Source organism: Ovis canadensis, chromosome 11 (assembly GCF_042477335.2).
Source record: "Ovis canadensis isolate MfBH-ARS-UI-01 breed Bighorn chromosome 11, ARS-UI_OviCan_v2, whole genome shotgun sequence".
Taxonomy (NCBI): Eukaryota; Metazoa; Chordata; class Mammalia; order Artiodactyla; family Bovidae; genus Ovis; species Ovis canadensis.
In genome coordinates, this window is record NC_091255.1 from 45,730,505 (window position 1) to 45,746,536 (window position 16,032).

The 16,032-nt window shown below is 52.6% G+C and overlaps 1 protein-coding gene and 1 long non-coding RNA gene across 15 annotated transcripts; both read left to right on the forward strand.

Annotated features, from left to right (window-relative positions):
* Positions 1-419: 419 nt before the first annotated feature.
* Positions 420-6,443, forward strand: LOC138415080 (uncharacterized). The gene is made up of 2 exons (XR_011247090.1): positions 420-642; positions 4,743-6,443. It is a non-coding gene; the product is annotated as an uncharacterized lncRNA (long non-coding RNA).
* Positions 6,444-8,575: 2,132 nt separating this feature from the next.
* PHOSPHO1 (phosphoethanolamine/phosphocholine phosphatase 1) lies at positions 8,576-15,996 on the forward strand. Of its 14 annotated transcripts, none has more exons than XM_069543183.1 (5): positions 9,177-9,545; positions 10,679-10,766; positions 12,515-12,625; positions 13,425-13,546; positions 14,241-15,996. In XM_069543183.1, exons 3-5 carry the CDS (start codon positions 12,581-12,583, stop codon positions 15,118-15,120), a joined length of 1,047 nt encoding a protein of 348 aa, XP_069399284.1. In that variant the 5' UTR covers positions 9,177-9,545; positions 10,679-10,766; positions 12,515-12,580; the 3' UTR covers positions 15,121-15,996. The 14 variants fall into 14 exon arrangements, with proteins under 14 accessions (XP_069399283.1, XP_069399295.1, XP_069399292.1 ...); XM_069543184.1 differs by having other exon boundaries at positions 9,189-9,524; XM_069543185.1 differs by having other exon boundaries at positions 9,199-9,412.
* Positions 15,997-16,032: the final 36 nt, after the last annotated feature.

The following is a 16,032-nucleotide window of genomic DNA, read 5'->3' on the forward strand; positions in this document are numbered from 1 at the left end:
CCTCAAGGCTTCCCAGACAGCACTAGTGGTAAAGAACCTGCCTGCCCATGCCAATGCCGGAGGCCTAAGAGACACAGGTTCTATCCCTGGGTTGCGAAGATCCCCTGGAGAAGGAAATGGCAACTCACTCCAGTATTCTTGCCTGGAAAATCCTATGGACAGAGGAGCCTGGCGGGCCACAGTTCATAGAGTCGCAGAGAGTTGAACACAACTGAAGCGACTTAGCACAAGGCCTGACCAAGGCAGAGGGTTTGCATTCAGACTGACTTGTGTGATTGCTGACAGGCCTCAGGTGTGCACTGGCTGCTGGCCAGAGGCTTCAGTTCCTTGCCCTGTGACTCGGACTGTGATAGGACTGCCCATGACTTGGCACCTTGCTGCCACGAGAGCAAGTGATACAGAAAGAGGAAGAGCAAGACAGTGAGAGAGCTCCCAGGAGGGAAGCCACAGTCTTATAGTCTATATCGGAAGAGACGTCCCTTTGGTTCTGCCCAATGCCGCAGGTCACTCAAGCCATCCCTGGGTGTGGCCACCAGGAAGCCAGCATCACTGAGGCCATCTTGGAAGCTGGCTACAAATCTCCAACACATCCTCAGCACAGAGAAGATGCTCAAGAAGCAGTTGTAGAGTGAAAGAATGAAGGTAGGAATGATTTCAGCAGAAATCCGTTCTCATGAGGAGCTAAGAGCTGTGACCACCGCCCCATCGCTGAAGGATCTGGACCACATTCAGCTTCCCTCAGCCCCCCACTCTGTCCCCATGGTGCCCTCTTACAATTCAATTCCACCTCTTCCCAGCCACGTGACCCTGGGCAGGCTCCTAAACTCACGGGCCTGTTGTGGAGATGAAAAGAGAGAAGTGTTTAAGCATAGCAGTGTCCGACTCACACAGTCCTCAAGAAATGTAGCCATCATGGGCAGCACTGTGTGTTACTAATACCAGCGGTGGTCGGGGGGTAGGGAACCAAAGTATCTCCCTAACGTCAGGAGCGGTTTAAGAACTGGGTGTGTATGTGTGTTTCTATATGTTTACTCTTTTAGGAGAAGTGGCTGAACGGAGCTGTCCAGGGTCTCAGAGCCGAGGATGTCATGTGGTCCAGATACCAGGTTTATCACTTGGGCCAGAGATGGTCACGTGATGGGACCTTAGTCACCCAAACAAGCAGGACAGACTGCTGAGTACATGGGCTGCTGTCCATTTATACAAAGTGAAAGTTGCTCAGTAGTGTCTGACTCTTGGCAACTCCACAGACTATACAGTCCTTGGAATTCTCCAGGCCAGAATACTGGAGGGAGTAGCTGTTCCTTTCCCCCAGGGATCTTCCCAACCCAGGGATTGAACCCAAGTCTCCCGAATTGCCAAGGGATTCTTTAACACCTGAGCCATGAGGGAAGCCCTTACATTACGTACCTCTTTGCAGGAGGTGTTAACCTCTTTTGTAGGAAGGGGAGAGCAGAGCAGATGGTGTCAGGAAACTTTTGGGAAATTTACATTAAAAATGCACCGTGGTACATAAACACACAGAAAGTGTATGTAATAAACTCAGGCCAATCACCGATGGACCACAGATTCAAAACGGTAGCACTGGACTGTGGTCTTCTTGAAGGCAAGGAGAACCTTGTGTCTCCTGATCAAAGGAATGAATGCATGAATGAGCAACAACAAAAAGTGTGAACTGCCCCGAAGGTGGGAATCTTGGAATCTTTGCTGGTTAGCAGGAGAAGGAATGGCAACCCACTCCAGTGTTCTTGCCTGGAGAATCCCAGAGACGGCAGACCCCGGTGGGCTGCCGTCTGTGGGGTCGCACAGAGTTGGACACGACTGAAGCGACTTAGCAGCAGCAGCAGCAGCAGCAGCAGCAGCAGCAGCACATCATCCCCCTTGGTATAATCGCCTCAGGACAACTGGTTGGCTTCAAAAGATCTGGGTTCAAGTTTTGCCTTATCCACCCCACTGACTGTATGACCTTGGACTTGTCACCTAACCTCTCTCAGCCTCATTTTCCTCATCAGGAAAATAATGTGAATTACAGAGAGTCGTTTTTCTTTTAAATTAAAAAATTATTTATATTTTGGTCACACTGCGTGGGATCTTAGTTTCCCAACCAGGAATCAAACCCATGCCCCCTGCAGTGGAAACGCAAGGCATAAACCCTGGACCACCAAGAAATTTCCCAGAGAGTGTTTCAAAGCTCCAAAGGCCACTGAAAATATGAGGAATTCTTATTTTGGGTGCACCTGGATTTAGGCAGTTCAGTTCAGTTCAGTCGCTCAGTCATCTCTGACTCTTTGCCACCCTATGGACTTGCAGCACGCCAGGCTTCCCTGTCCATCAACAACTCCCGGAGCTTACTCAGACTCATGCCCATTAAGTCAGTGATGCCATCCAACCATCTCATCCTCTGTTGTCCCCTTCTCCTGCCTTCAATCTTTCAAGCATCAGGGTCTTTTCAAATGAATCAGTTCTTCACATCAGGTGGCCAAAGTACTGGAGTTTCAGCTTCAGCATCAGTCCTCAAGTGAATATTCAGGACTGATTTCCTTTAGGATGGACTGGTTGGATCTCTTGGTTGGATTTAGGCAAAAGGAACAGAAAAAAAGTTCCTATCAACTTGCCCTCAAGGCCTCCAACTCCCATCAGCACAGGCTTGCCTTAGGGACTGGGAGATTTCAGGGTGGGGCAGTTTGCTCAGAGGAAGGTGTAAAAACAGGCTGAGCTGCCAACCCTGTCCTTTATTAGCAAATTCACAGTCAGCTGGCCAGGTTGCAACACAACTGAGGCAGCTTGCTTTGGTCTATTCCAGGCCTCAGGTCACACCAGCAGATTAGAGGGAGACTCCAGCAGCCCTTCAGGCAACAAGTATTTATTGTCCAGCTGCTGTAGATCTAGGCCTGTACTAGGTTCTGTGGATACTGTGGAAGCAAACACACCATGGCCCTATCCTTGTGGAGCTGACAGTCTGGTGGGAATCAGGTGTTAATCACCCAGGACAAGCTCAGGGTGCTGTAGAGATGTAGAATGGGAGATTCTGACATCAAGGGACCGTGGGCATAACAAATTTTCTTTTAGAAGTGACATATGAGCTGAGCTCTGAACTCACTGAAAGACCATGGCTGGGGTGGAAAGAGGCTACAACATGGGCCAAGGGCCTGTTGTAGCACATTTGAAAATCTGAACTAAGGCTCAGTGTGAGGTGTGTGTGTGTTAGTTGCTCATCTGTGTCTGACTCTTTACGACCCTATGGACTGTGTAGTTCACCAGGCTCCTCTGTCCATGGAATTCTCCAGGCATGAATACTGGAGTGAGTTGCCATTTCCTTGTCCAGGGGATCTTCCCAACCCGGGGATTGATCCTGTGACTCCTGCATTGCAGGCAGAGTCTTTACCATTTCAATCACCAGGGAAGCCCAGTGTGAGGAGAGGGATACAAGACCCAACCACGGACACGAGGCAGACAGAGACTAAATCACTTGTTCTCTTTAATGTGACCTCTTGCAAAAACGAAGAGACAGGAGTGGCACATTTCAAGTTTCTGAAGCTGTTACACAGGAGGGTCTGAGAAGCGAATTGAGAGGAAATACCCAGCAAGTGGGATCTGAATCAGACAGCTCGGACTTCCTGGCCCAGAGGAGGCCCTGCGGGATTATTTTGTCCCCACTACAGCGGGTCTGCCACAGAGGAGAAAGAGTGCTTGCTTATTTTCTTCTCTGCCCCATGGCCCCTGCCACCTTACTCCCCGTCCTTCCTGCTAAGTGAAAGAGGACAGCTCAGTCAGGGTGAGCCTGTTGTATGGAGAAGGGGCTGGGGCTGGGGAAGGAAGTGGGGTAAATTTTACCTGAAAAGCTGATTTCGCCTCTTGGCTGGTGAGAAGCCAGACGTAACCAAACCAAAGAGCATGAGAAAGAAGGGTTAATTACTTGCAACCAGTAAGGAGAACACTAGGGACCTTTCCCAAAGCAGTGAATTTTTAAGCTACTGGTAAGTGCATATTCTTGAAGGGGCTTGGGCAGTATATGCACATTCTGGAAGGGGCTTGAGCAGAGATTCAGCATAGAATTCAGCAGAGGTGGACAGAGTTCAAGCTTTAGTTGACTGAAGTCAGAAAAGATCAGCACCATCACTCCTCTTGAACTCAGGATGTAGTTATCATTCTTCACCTGGGTGGGGGCCTTAGTTACTGCAGAACTCAAAGACATGGACCAGATTGTTATGTATATTCCTTAAGGAGGAATTAGATCTCTTTTATCTCTGAGCTATTATTTCTTGTTATCGCTGTTCCTTTGTTTCTGCCCTTAATCTCAATGACTGAGACCTGTTTACGAGCATTCATTGTGACCAGGCTTAGATCACAAAATGGTCTAAGGCCAAAAATGACCTCTCTGATGTCAAGAAAGCCAGGTCTGATTCTCTTTCTCCAAGGACCCCCTACCTATCTGCTTACAGAAAGATGCAGGGGTAGAGAAGTGTTCTAGGGTATCTCCAGGCTGTTCAGGGAAGGCAGAAAAGAGAGGGAAGGGGACAGCCAGCAGGAACTGGGGTGGGCCAGGGAAGGAGAGTGGTCGGGATGGGGCATCTCTGGGGGATCCTAGCCCTGGATTATGAGTCTCTTCTTTTTCCTGGAGGGACCTCAGGTTCCAGTCGCCTTACCTGCTGAAGGACAAGACAGAATGGCTTGACAGTCACAAATAGAACAGATCTGCCGGTTGTTCTCTGACACTCTGACACTCCTTTTTTTTTGGCCAGGCCACATAATACACATGGCATGCGGAATCTTGGTTCCCTGACCAGGAGTGAAACCCACGCCCCCTGCAGTGGAAGCACAGAGTCCTAACCACTGGACTGCCAAGGAATTCCCTCTGACACCCTTTTGGAAAGAACTATTTGCTCGTCTGGGTCTTCTCTGTAACTTATAACTCCTGGATGGCAGGGTCTCTGTCTTGTTCAATGTCATATCTCCCCGTACCGGATGCAGATATTTGTTGAATGAATGAAAGCACAAACACAGGAATACTGTATTGTAGTGGTGATTTGGAGAGCAGGAGTCAGCCGGCAGCTGCTGATGTGACCTTACTGAAGATCTGAGCCTTGATCTATGTTATCACCAGATTCTTCCAAGGATGGGGGAAGAATCTATAAAACAGCAATTCAAAACTCAAGAGACTTTTAATGCAAGTCATGTAATGTTCTGATTAAGAATAGAGACTGGCAGCTGACTGCCTGGGTTCAAGTCCTGTTTCTGCCTCTTCCTAGCTCTATTGACATAGGACAAATTACATACCACTCTGTGCCTCCCTTTTCTCCTCTGTAAAAAGGGAGAACTAACAGATCACAGGCTTGATGTGAGAATGAAGAAAGCTGAGGCTTTTGGAACACAGTGCGCTCCATCAATGTCAGTAATTGTTGCCTAGGAAGGAAATGAGACACCTGGAAAGAAATCTGTCCAGCCCTGATCCCTAAGCCCCAGCACAATGCCTTAGACACTGAGCACCTACAATGCCTGAATGGGGTCACTCCCACTGGTTTCTTCCACTGAGCCCACTTGCATCAGTTGTCAGATCCCCAAGGGCTGTGTGCCTTCTGCAGACAGAGAAATGCTGACCTGAACACTGGGGCTGACCATGATTGGGGTTGCTACACAGTGTCCTTGGGCAAGCTCTTTCTTAACGTGCTTCTGGTTTCTTGTTTGTAAGATGGAAATGCTAAAACCCATCTGCCAGGATTGATGTGGGGATTATGTGCCCGGCACCAGTTGGTGCCTGGTGTCTGAAACACAACTCTCCCGGCGGTGATCCGCTCCTCTCTCTGGTCTGTGGCCCTCCTGCCCACCAAGCTGACTGGAGAATCAGAGGCCACATTCCTGGCCTTCTGACCGCCCCAGCTCTACCACGGAAGCCTCCGGCAAGAATCACACCCTCTTTGTGAGCACCAGCTGGAAAGCTCCCTCCCTGGCTGCCTGAGTCAGAGTTCATCAGGGACTCCTGTCCCTGTCACCTCAGATGACTCCTGTCCCCACAAATTCTCTGCCAGATGGACTAGCCTGAGTTCTAAGGTGAACCCCATAGTGGGGGAGGAAGTTCAGCAGCCCGAACGCTGGGCAGAGGCCTCAACCTGCTGGGGGCAGGGATAGGGTGGGGCAGCAGGTAGGACTTCCCATTCCTTCTGTCCCCATCTTTAGACACATGACTGATCATCCAACTTGCTGACTCATTGGCACGATGAGAGGAGAAAGTTTAAAGAGAAATAGATTTGTGTCCTGAAATTGTTAGTGTAGGGAGAACTAGGAATTTCCACATTTATTCCACAAAGGCACTTTGCAGGAAGCCACCATGAGCTTTGGTATTCCCAGCTAGTTCTCTCTACTTTCTTGACAGAGTAAGTTCTCTGTTCATCCCTCCCCCAGCCCCAGGGATGAATCTGGAAACAAGATTAAAAGGGCTAATTGCATCAAGAGCCTCCTGGGAGCATGTGACCCTGGACAAGTCATCTGATCTCAATTTCCTGTTGTAAATAGGGAATAAATCTGAAGGGACCCTGGTGTGAAGAGTTAAGGAGGGAACACAAATGGACCACTAACATTGAGACAAGAACACAGCAGGGGATTTGTTTCATCCAATAACAAATATCCAAGGCCTACGGTGCCAGGGTCTATATTCTAGGGACTGCTAAGTCGCTTCAGTTGTGTCCAACTCTGTGCAACCCCATAGATAGCAGCCCACCAGGTTCCCCCGTCCCTGGGATTCTCCAGGCAAGAACACTGGAGTGGGTTGCCATTTCCCTCTCCAATGCATGAAAGTGAAAAGTGAAAGTGAAGTCGCTCAGTCGTGTCCGACTCTTAGTGACCCCATGGACTGCAGCCTACTAGGCTCCTCCATCCATGGGATTTTCCAAGCAAGAGTACTGGAGTGGGGTGCCATTGCCTTCTCTGATATTCTAGGGACTAGGGGACATTAAGAAATAAGATGAACTTGGTCTCCTCATGTCTCCTGTAGGAGAAGCAGGGTGGCAGACACAAAATGAGAAGGGATAGTGTGGGGTGATGATTAAGGCAATTAGGTTGGAGGCCCAGCACCACCATTCACCAGCTGGGTGGTCCTGGCTCTTGATGCACTCTGTGCCTTGACTTCCCAACAGTAAAGTAAGCCATGCGCCCACTTCATAAAGTGGTAAGGATTCCATAAATTGACACATGGAAAAATACGTTACCTGAAAACTCTTGGTGGGTGTGGAACCACTAGACACAATCAAGCCAAAGAGAGGAAGAAGGAAAGATTTATTACTTACAGCAAGCAAGGAGATCTTTCCCAAAACAGTGTCTCTCTGATCAGCAAAACTGGAGAAGTTTTAAGCTAAGGGTACATGTGTTCTTGAAGGGGTTTGTCTGGTATATGAGTATTCATGAAGGGGCTTGAGCAGAGGAGATTCAGCATAGAGTTGGGGCAAAGGTCAACAGAGTTCAAGCTTTACTTGATTGAAGTCAGAAGGGTCAACACCATCATTCCATCCTCCACCTGGGTTGGGGGCCATAGCTCCTGCAGAACTCAAAGATATGTATCAGATTGCTATGTATCCCTTGAGGAGGAACTTGGACTCTGTTTTATCACTGAACTATTTTTTCTTGACTGCTTTTCCTGTGTTCTTTCCTTAAGCTCGTTAATTACTGAGACCTATCAGTGATAATGATTGTGGCCAGGCTAAGATCACAAAATGGCTTAGGAAAAAATGGCCTCTCAAAAAAAACAAAGAGGCCTCTCATGTCAAGAAGGCCATGCCTGATCTCCTTCTCTGGGGCCCCCCTACCCTATGTGCTTACACTTGCGGCATCTACTACGTGGTCTGTTAGTACACATGTGGTCAGTATAATGAAAGGGGCTGCAGGTTGCATAACAGGGCAAGAGATGATGTCCAGGCTGAGCTCCTTCAGCAAATGGGGTGGACGTGGTCCTGAGGAGGAGAGGGCCCCATCAGGAGAGCAAGAGAAAAAGGTGAGGTGTGAAGACAGGGATGTGAGATGCAGTGAAGCAGCCAATCAGTTGAAGGAGCTGGGACACTGGGAGTTACTGGTAAGAGTGTCAAGGGTCAGGTTTGGAGCTTTAAAGCGTTTGTTTCCTTTTGTATATATGGAAGCATGGCACACATTTGTCCTGTTCATCGGTGAACCCCTAGCCCCTGGCACAGAGATTAGGGTACTCCCTGACTGACCCTGCTACCTCTGGTTTCCAGCCTTACCAGCTCCCAGATGACTCAGGCCCTTTGCATTTGCTCCTTCTCTTCTTCCAAGAGTGGAGCCAGGGAGACTAGGGAGGACTGAAGTTAGACCCAGGCACGGGGTGCCCACCTTCTTCCTAGCTAACACAGTCCCGTTGTGACCCCGTTTGAGTTAGCTGTGCGGGGGGTTGAACTCAATTTCTCCTGCTGTCAACATTCAACCGTTAAGTGCTGTGACCTAGTACTACACCGGGTTCATAGTGTGTTCTCAGTAAATTTCTTTCCTCTCTAAACATGATCTCTACTCCTCACCAGGGTGGGAGGGCATAAGGGTGGAGCGGGTGTGGCCGGGAAAGGACTCAAGAAGGAGAAAGTCGGGGTTTTTATTTACAACGCTACTTGCAAAGGGGCAGAGTCTGGTCCCCAACTCAGTGTATACAGGATAGGAGAGCGGGAAAGTCCGCAGGCCTCTGTAACCTGTAACCGGGGCAAGGGTCCCAAGTAGCGGGGCGAAGCGACTGTGCCTGGAGGGCAGAGGGCACCCAGCCAGCCCAGCTTTGCGCACAGGGGAGAGGAACTGCTTTTCCCTGGGCGGGGTCAGCCGAAGCCTGCCCTCGGGCTTAGGAGCGCAGAACAGAATGAGGGCTGGAGGTGGGAGTGCATTTTTGCAAGTCCGGGGGATCTGAGCTCTAGAGGCGGGGGTGGAGAAAGTCCATTGCCCTGGCACCTCCAGGTGTGTGGGCGGGACTTACCTAGAGCCCAGCAGCCGCTCTAATGAGGGTGCCCCCCACCCACGCTCCTCTGAAGGGATGCACTACATCTTCACCCTCCTACCCTTCCCGGCGGCGCCCAATCCCACCTTCGCTCGCGCTTCGGGAGCCTGTGGAGCAGCAGGGAGGCGTGGCCTACCGGCGGCCCGCCCCTTTGGTGTGCTCCGACGCCGCTGTGATTGGACAACCGCTTGTGACGTGCGGAGACTGCGGTGGGCTCCGGTGCTGCGGCAGCCGCAGCGCCAGCCGCGGCTCCGGCTCCGGCTCCGGCTCCCCGGTATTTAAAGGGGACGCGGCGGCGGCCCGGGGGGATGGGGGCAAGTGGAGGGGACGGCCCAGACGCATATCATCCACGGCCCCTCCGGACTGGAGGGACTCGTGAGAGCCGAAGCCCAGAAATCCGGGGGTGGATAAGACACCGCATCCCCTCCAATTCCTGTAAGCACCCCTTGCTCCATCCTGAGCCCAAATACCTCAGCTAGCCCGTGTCCCCCTACTCTTCACACTCCAAACTCAGCCGGGACAGACCTCTGCCGCCGCCGCTCCCCACGTGAGTCCTGGACTCGCCGAGGTAGGGGAAGGCTGGGGTCCCAGCGTGGGGTGGGGGCTGCGCTGGGTCTGAGAGCGCTCCTTCACGCGCGTGTCCGTAGGGGAGTCGCTGGAGCAGAGGAATGAGTTCCTCTCCTACCCAAGGGACTAGGTGTCTGGCTATCGCTCCATTCCCGACACAGACAAGGCGAAGGAATCCGTGCTTCCTTGCTCCCTGCCACCCACGAGTCCCCTGGGCTCCCGAACTGTCCCCCCTCCACCACCCCCCGCCGCCCCGCACTGGAGCGAAGCACCGGCCAGCTGGGGGTGTGCCAGAGTGCCTGCTTTCCAGCCACCTCTAAAAATATCTCTCCCCAGACTCCACCGGCAGCTGCCACCTCCTTGCCCACTGAAGATCCCCTCCTAGCTTGTCTACCCAGGCAGGGAAACACAGAGGTGACTCCTGGTCCTATCTTTCTCACTGGCACCAGAGCTCCAGGACGTCAACTCCTGGTCCTATCTTTCTCACTGGCACCAGAGCTCCAGGACGTCAACCCAGCTGTCAGGACAACAAGCTCACAACCCAGGGGAATCTCCAAGGCAATAGAGGAAGTTCTGGCTGCAGTTTTCCCAAGAGGCAGCAGAGACCCTTGAGTTCTAGTTCTAATCCTGATTCTGATGCTGTGTGACCCAGGATGTTAGCTTGACCTCTCTGGGCTTTTGTTTTTCTTATTCACTGCTAGTGGTGAAGGAAGAGACCAAGGAAGAAACCATGGTGAAGTTGGGAGTGCTGTCTGGGGGAGGGGGAGAATTGCACCTTAGTGGTGGAAAGTGATTTCTAGTGATTGATGCTAGGAGACCTAGTCTTAAGCAGAGGACTTGTTACTGTAGTATTTCTGGGATCCTTGCCCTTGCCACATCCTTATCCTGCAGTTTCTTGTGGAACACTGCCCTGTGGCCTCCAACCATCCATTAATGGGAATTTTCAAACTCTGTTTCCCCATCCCAAAGGTGTCCTCCCATCCTATTCCCATGGATATAATGTGACAGCACTTGTGTAAAAAGGTGCAGGGGTGCAAGGGGCCAGTGTGGGGGTGGGGGAAACACTGGTTTTAGGTAGAACTAGAATATGGACTCCCTGCCAGCCCAATGAAACCCTTCTGTCATTTGCTCTAGCCTGCTGGAAAAGCTCAGAGGTCCTGTCCCCCTTTTCCTATTCGGTGACCACAAGAGGATTCAATCACTCAGGAGAAAGCTTCCAGAGGTGAGTGACCTCTCTGAATGTCCCGAGAGCCAGATTTCAGCGGGGCTTGGGGTGCCTCTGACTACTGTGGGCTAGGGGTGGGTGTTGCAGCATGGCCTTCTCAATTTCGACGGGAAGACCTCTAGGGACTAAAGCAAGGGCAACTCACCAACAATCTGGTTTCCCTGAATACTAGTATTAGATGAAAAGAACCTAACTTTTGCTGAGAAGTTTTGAACATGATTAAAAACAAGTAGACTATTCCACCAAATTAAAAAAAAAAAAGAATCAAGGGCAAAGAAATGAAAGCTGGTCTCTGGGTGATTCCTTGAGATCCTTTTATCTTCATATCATTCTGGCATGTGTCTGTCCATGTTTGCTTTTACAAGGGGTGTGGCATCCTTTGACCTTTCCTCTTTGGACTCACCTGTCCCCTGGGGGACATGTGATATCAGCCAGGATTCTGGAAGGCTGAAAGTCCATCTAGATGGGACCTGGGACAGCCCTTCCACCTCTAACCCCCCAAACATGCCCTTCTTTTACCTCACATGCCTCCCTCCCCTTCTCTCCCATATTTTTGACCTGTGTCTCCTCTCCCAATCCCTTCCCTCTTTTTGCCCACTGTCCCATTCAGCTTTGTCCACAACTATATTCCTAGACTACAAATTCTTAGGGAAAAGGCTGAAATCCACATTGCATGTGTAGCCAGGGAGTGGGGACAGATGGGCTACCTCAAGATGGAGGGGGCCCTTCCTCTAACTGGTGCCCTGCTCCTGCGAAGTCCCCGTCTCTTTCTTGAGAAGCTGTTGCTTCTCCTTGCTGTCCTGGGATGGTCTGGGGAGAGTCACCTTGACAAAGTCAGAGGGGTACCCAGTGTCACCCACTTTCACCACCAGAGGGCAGCAGCCAGCCAGACCTTTGCTCCTTCCCCTGTCTAGTCTCCTGGCTCACAGTCGCGGTCCAGCTGTGTCCCAGCTGCATCTAGTCTCATTTAAACCCAGGGTGGAGGGCAGCAACAGGGACTTGTAGGTTTGAAGCAGCATTGGGGAAGCCCCCATGAAGCCAAATCCTGTCCCCAAAGTCACATAGCAAAATCTGGCAGAAATTTCAACCTGACTCCTGGCGGACTGCCAGTCTCTAGAAGCACCAGGGAGTGAGACAGTCCTAGATCACCTGTGGTACCCAGGGGTCCTAGCTCTCCAGCTGCAGTGGATGCCCATCCCTGGGCATCTGCCTCTTCCTTTTTGAGGACAGAGGGCAGGCAAGGCTGTGGCCAGGAGTTCACAAACCAGGCTTTGCCCCAAGGAAACATCGTAGCCTTGGGCAAGTTATTTAATCTCTGAGTCCTTTTCATCTGCTGAATCCATGGAATTGTGATGAGCAAGGACAGAATATAAGTGAAGCTTATTTGTAAACCATGATGAACCATACACAAGAAAGGGGCAGTGAACATATAGAGAAAAAAAACACTGGTCTCAGACTCTGAGATCTGGTTTTGAGATCTGTCTCTGCCATATATAGTGGGTGATGTTTGTACAAGTTGGTTACCCTTTCTAGGTCTTCAATAATATCTGTAACCTTTCCAGCATCATGAGGGATTGTTAAGAGGATGCCTAGCAAGGGCCTTGTGGTCCTTAGCTTATTTGATGGGCTGTTTTTACCGAGTGGTTCCTGAGGCTCAGGAGAGGGGATAGGATCAGGTGGGTGTTGGTGGTAGAAACACCACCACCTGACCGGGCACCCTCACACGGACCTTGTATGGTTGTCAGGAGCTCTGGACCGACGGCTGGAGGCCAACAATCCCTACAGGTGGTGCTCAGGGTGATGTACTGACAATGAGCGGGTGTTTTCCAGTTGCTGGCCTCCGATGCCTGTCTAGGGTAAGTGGGTCCCTCCAGGGGTCTCTTAGGATGAGGCCTCAGCTCCATGTTCCCATCATGGGGTGGGAGGAGCCCTATCCAGCCTCTTTTAAGCCTGCTCTCACCTCTATTGAGCCTCCACTAATCCCTGAAAGCTTCCATCGCAAGCATGGGTCCCTGATGCTCTCTATCCTCAACTCCAGGAATCCTGGGCCACTGAAACTCAGATAGATGTTGGTGAGACCAGAGAGTGACTGCATGAAGTTGAAGGGACAGTTCTGTTAGGGAGGCAGATAGCCAGGTTCAAATCCCAACTCAGAAGTTAGGAGCCTTGGACTTCCATTTTACAGGATGTGCCAGGCTGTAAACATCACAGGAATATTGGAAAGGGAGTTAGGAAGAAACTAGAAAGAGGAGTGGTTTTGTCTCAACTAACGGGTGGAATGTGGAAGGGAGAAGACAGCACAGTGGTACTCGGAAGCTGTGCAGTCTGCTTGCTGTCCCTCTGGGGCAGGGGCAAGCTGCAGAGGGCTTCTGCTCTCCACTTGCTTGCCTTCATGCCCTCACCCTTGCCATGTTGCCCCGCATCCTCTCCCTTATCCCCCATGAACATGACCATCCCAGGTCTTGACTTTCTGGAGCTCCCCACCCCTACTCTTCCTGTCCCTTCTGCCCTGTGCTCCCCTAGCATGACGTCCTCCTGGCCCTCTTCTTCCCCAGCCCTTCCTCATCCCCTCCACCCCAGCCATGCCCCCACTCCCTCTCCTTCTGCCTTCTCAGCCACTGCCGCTCTCTTTCCTCTTCCTTACCCATCTCCCAGGTGTGTCGTGGCCTGGTGCGGGAGGCTCCTACTTCCCCAAGTCCCACTGCTTCTCCTGCTGCCTGCTTGCTTCGGACTCTGGCAGAAACCCCATCCGCTGACAAGTTCCTCCCAGGGAACTGGCAAGTGATTAGTGATGAGCTGTCAGACAGGGCCCTGAAACTCCCCAGAGAAGTTGTGTCCCATCCTTGGACCCCTGCCCAGGGCCACCTGGCTGGAAGCAGCTCACAGACCCTGCCTGGATTTTGGGTGGTCAATCCACCTAACTGGTTCCTCCAAGAGCTAAAATCCAGTTCTCTGGCCAATGCGGAAGCCCAGGCACCTCACTCTCCAGGTCTGGCACTGATTGCCCACATGCCTTGGGTAGTGCCAACAAGTCTTCCCTGGTTTCTACCATCCATCACAGTCCTACAAGCCATCGGCTCTACATGGCTGAAAAGTGGAATGACAGATCTGTTCCAGTTGAATGAATGAATGAATAGGGAAAAGGAGTGGAGTCCCTCCCACCTTCCCTGTGTCCACCACCAACAAGGGGTCACTGGAAGTCTCTAGAATGGTCTAGTCCAGAAACCTTCCCAACGGAGTGACTCCTTGGAAGCTGCTCTTCCACTCTCCTGAACCTTGGTTAAGCCCCCATGGCCCCAGATGAGAGTAGAAGAAAGGTGCCAAAGAAGCCCTTCAGGGTTCAGGAGGATGGTCCCCTGAGGATAAACCCCAGAGCAGTTAACACAGAAGTGCAAGAGGGTGGACAGGGAAGGCAGGGGTGGGGACGCCGGCGTTGCTTAACCAGCCTAACCAGCCTTGGGTCCTCCTCAGGTCTTCGATGTGCCAGCATCTCTGGCCGTGGCCCGCTAACCTGCCTCTCCCGGGCCGGCTCCTGCCGCGCCCCCTCTCGCTTGCTCCCTCCTCCTCCTGCTCCTCTCTCCCCTGCTCCCAGGACGGCGGGATGGCTGCGCAGGGCTCGCCGCGCTTCCTCCTGACCTTCGACTTTGATGAGACTATCGTGGACGAAAACAGCGACGACTCGATCGTGCGCGTGGCGCCGGGCCAGCGGCTCCCGGAGAGCCTGCGTGCCACCTACCGCGAGGGCTTCTACAACGAGTACATGCAGCGCGTCTTCCAGTACCTGGGCGACCAGGGCGTGCGGCCGCGAGACCTGCGCGCTGTCTACGAGTCCATCCCGCTATCGCCCGGCATGGGCGAACTGCTGCAGTTTGTGGCCAAGCAGGGTTCCTGCTTTGAGGTTATTCTCATCTCAGACGCCAACACCTTTGGCGTGGAGAGCGCGCTGCGCGCCGCCGGCCACCAAGGCCTGTTCCGCCGCATCTTCAGCAACCCTTCCGGGCCCGACGCTCGGGGGCTGCTGGCGCTGCGGCCCTTCCACTCACACAGCTGCGCGCGCTGCCCCGCCAACATGTGCAAGCACAAGGTGCTCAGCGACTACCTGCGCGAGCGGGCCCACGACGGCGTGCACTTCGAGCGCCTTTTTTACGTGGGCGACGGAGCCAACGACTTCTGTCCCATGGGGCTGCTGGCCGGTGGCGATGTGGCCTTCCCTCGCCGCGGCTACCCCATGCACCGCCTTATCCAGGAGGCACAGAAGGCTGACCCCAGCTCCTTCCGCGCCAGCGTGGTACCCTGGGAAAATGCCACCGAAGTGCGCCTCCATCTGCAACAGGTGCTGAAGACGTGCTGAGGACGCGGCCTGCAGGGGGCGCCCGGCGGGAAGGGGGCTGGGGACAGGGAAAGACAAACCTAGTTTTATTATTCCCTTTCCCTTTCGTTTTGGTGGGTCCCTCCGGGAATTTCCGGAATCCGGAGCTCGTCCATTTGGGGGCTGGAGGAGAGAGTTCGGAGCTATCCCCATCTATGCAGTTAACCCAGCTTGGCTGTCTCCCCCAGTTCCACTGCCAGCGAATTCCGGTTTGGTCCCGCTAGGGTGGTGCGCAGACCCAAGCAGGCAGCAGTGTTTTCCAAAAACCTTGTCCCCTCCCAACTGGGAGGAAAGGGTTGCCTGGCAGAGTAGAGAAGGAACATCTCCCACTGTGTTTCATTAACTGTTGCCTTGGGCCGCATGACTTCCTTCCCCTAGACTTCTGTCAGGGGGACCCAGGTCCTGAAATTCCTCTCCCCGTCCCTTCAGCCCCGCACTCCCCGCGGAGAGATGGTGCTCTCCAAGGACGCCAGTCTCAGGCCTAGGTCTTGCTTTACCTTCTGTGACCCTACACTACACTCCTGCCTCCCCCCACGCACGCTGTCAGCGTTCCCACAGGAAGAAATGCCAGAGGGAACAGTCGCCTCCTGGTGGTGGAATGAGGTAGTACACTGTCCAGGGCTCGGGTCCGGCCAGCCAGGGACCTCAGAGAACGTGACGACGTCTCCTCCTCGCACCCCAGCCTCTTCTATGCAGCAAGAAACCAGGGACTTAACCAAAGTCGCCCCGCCAACTGGACCCTCTGAACCCCTCCCCTCCCGTATGGAACAGAAAGCCATGATGTTTTAAAGCAGAGCCACTGAAACCCAACCCCCGCCCCTTTTGGTGTTTCAGAGCTATAAAGGAGGAAAAGGGGCAGAGGTGACTGAGATCTCTCGCGCCGCAGTCTGAGGG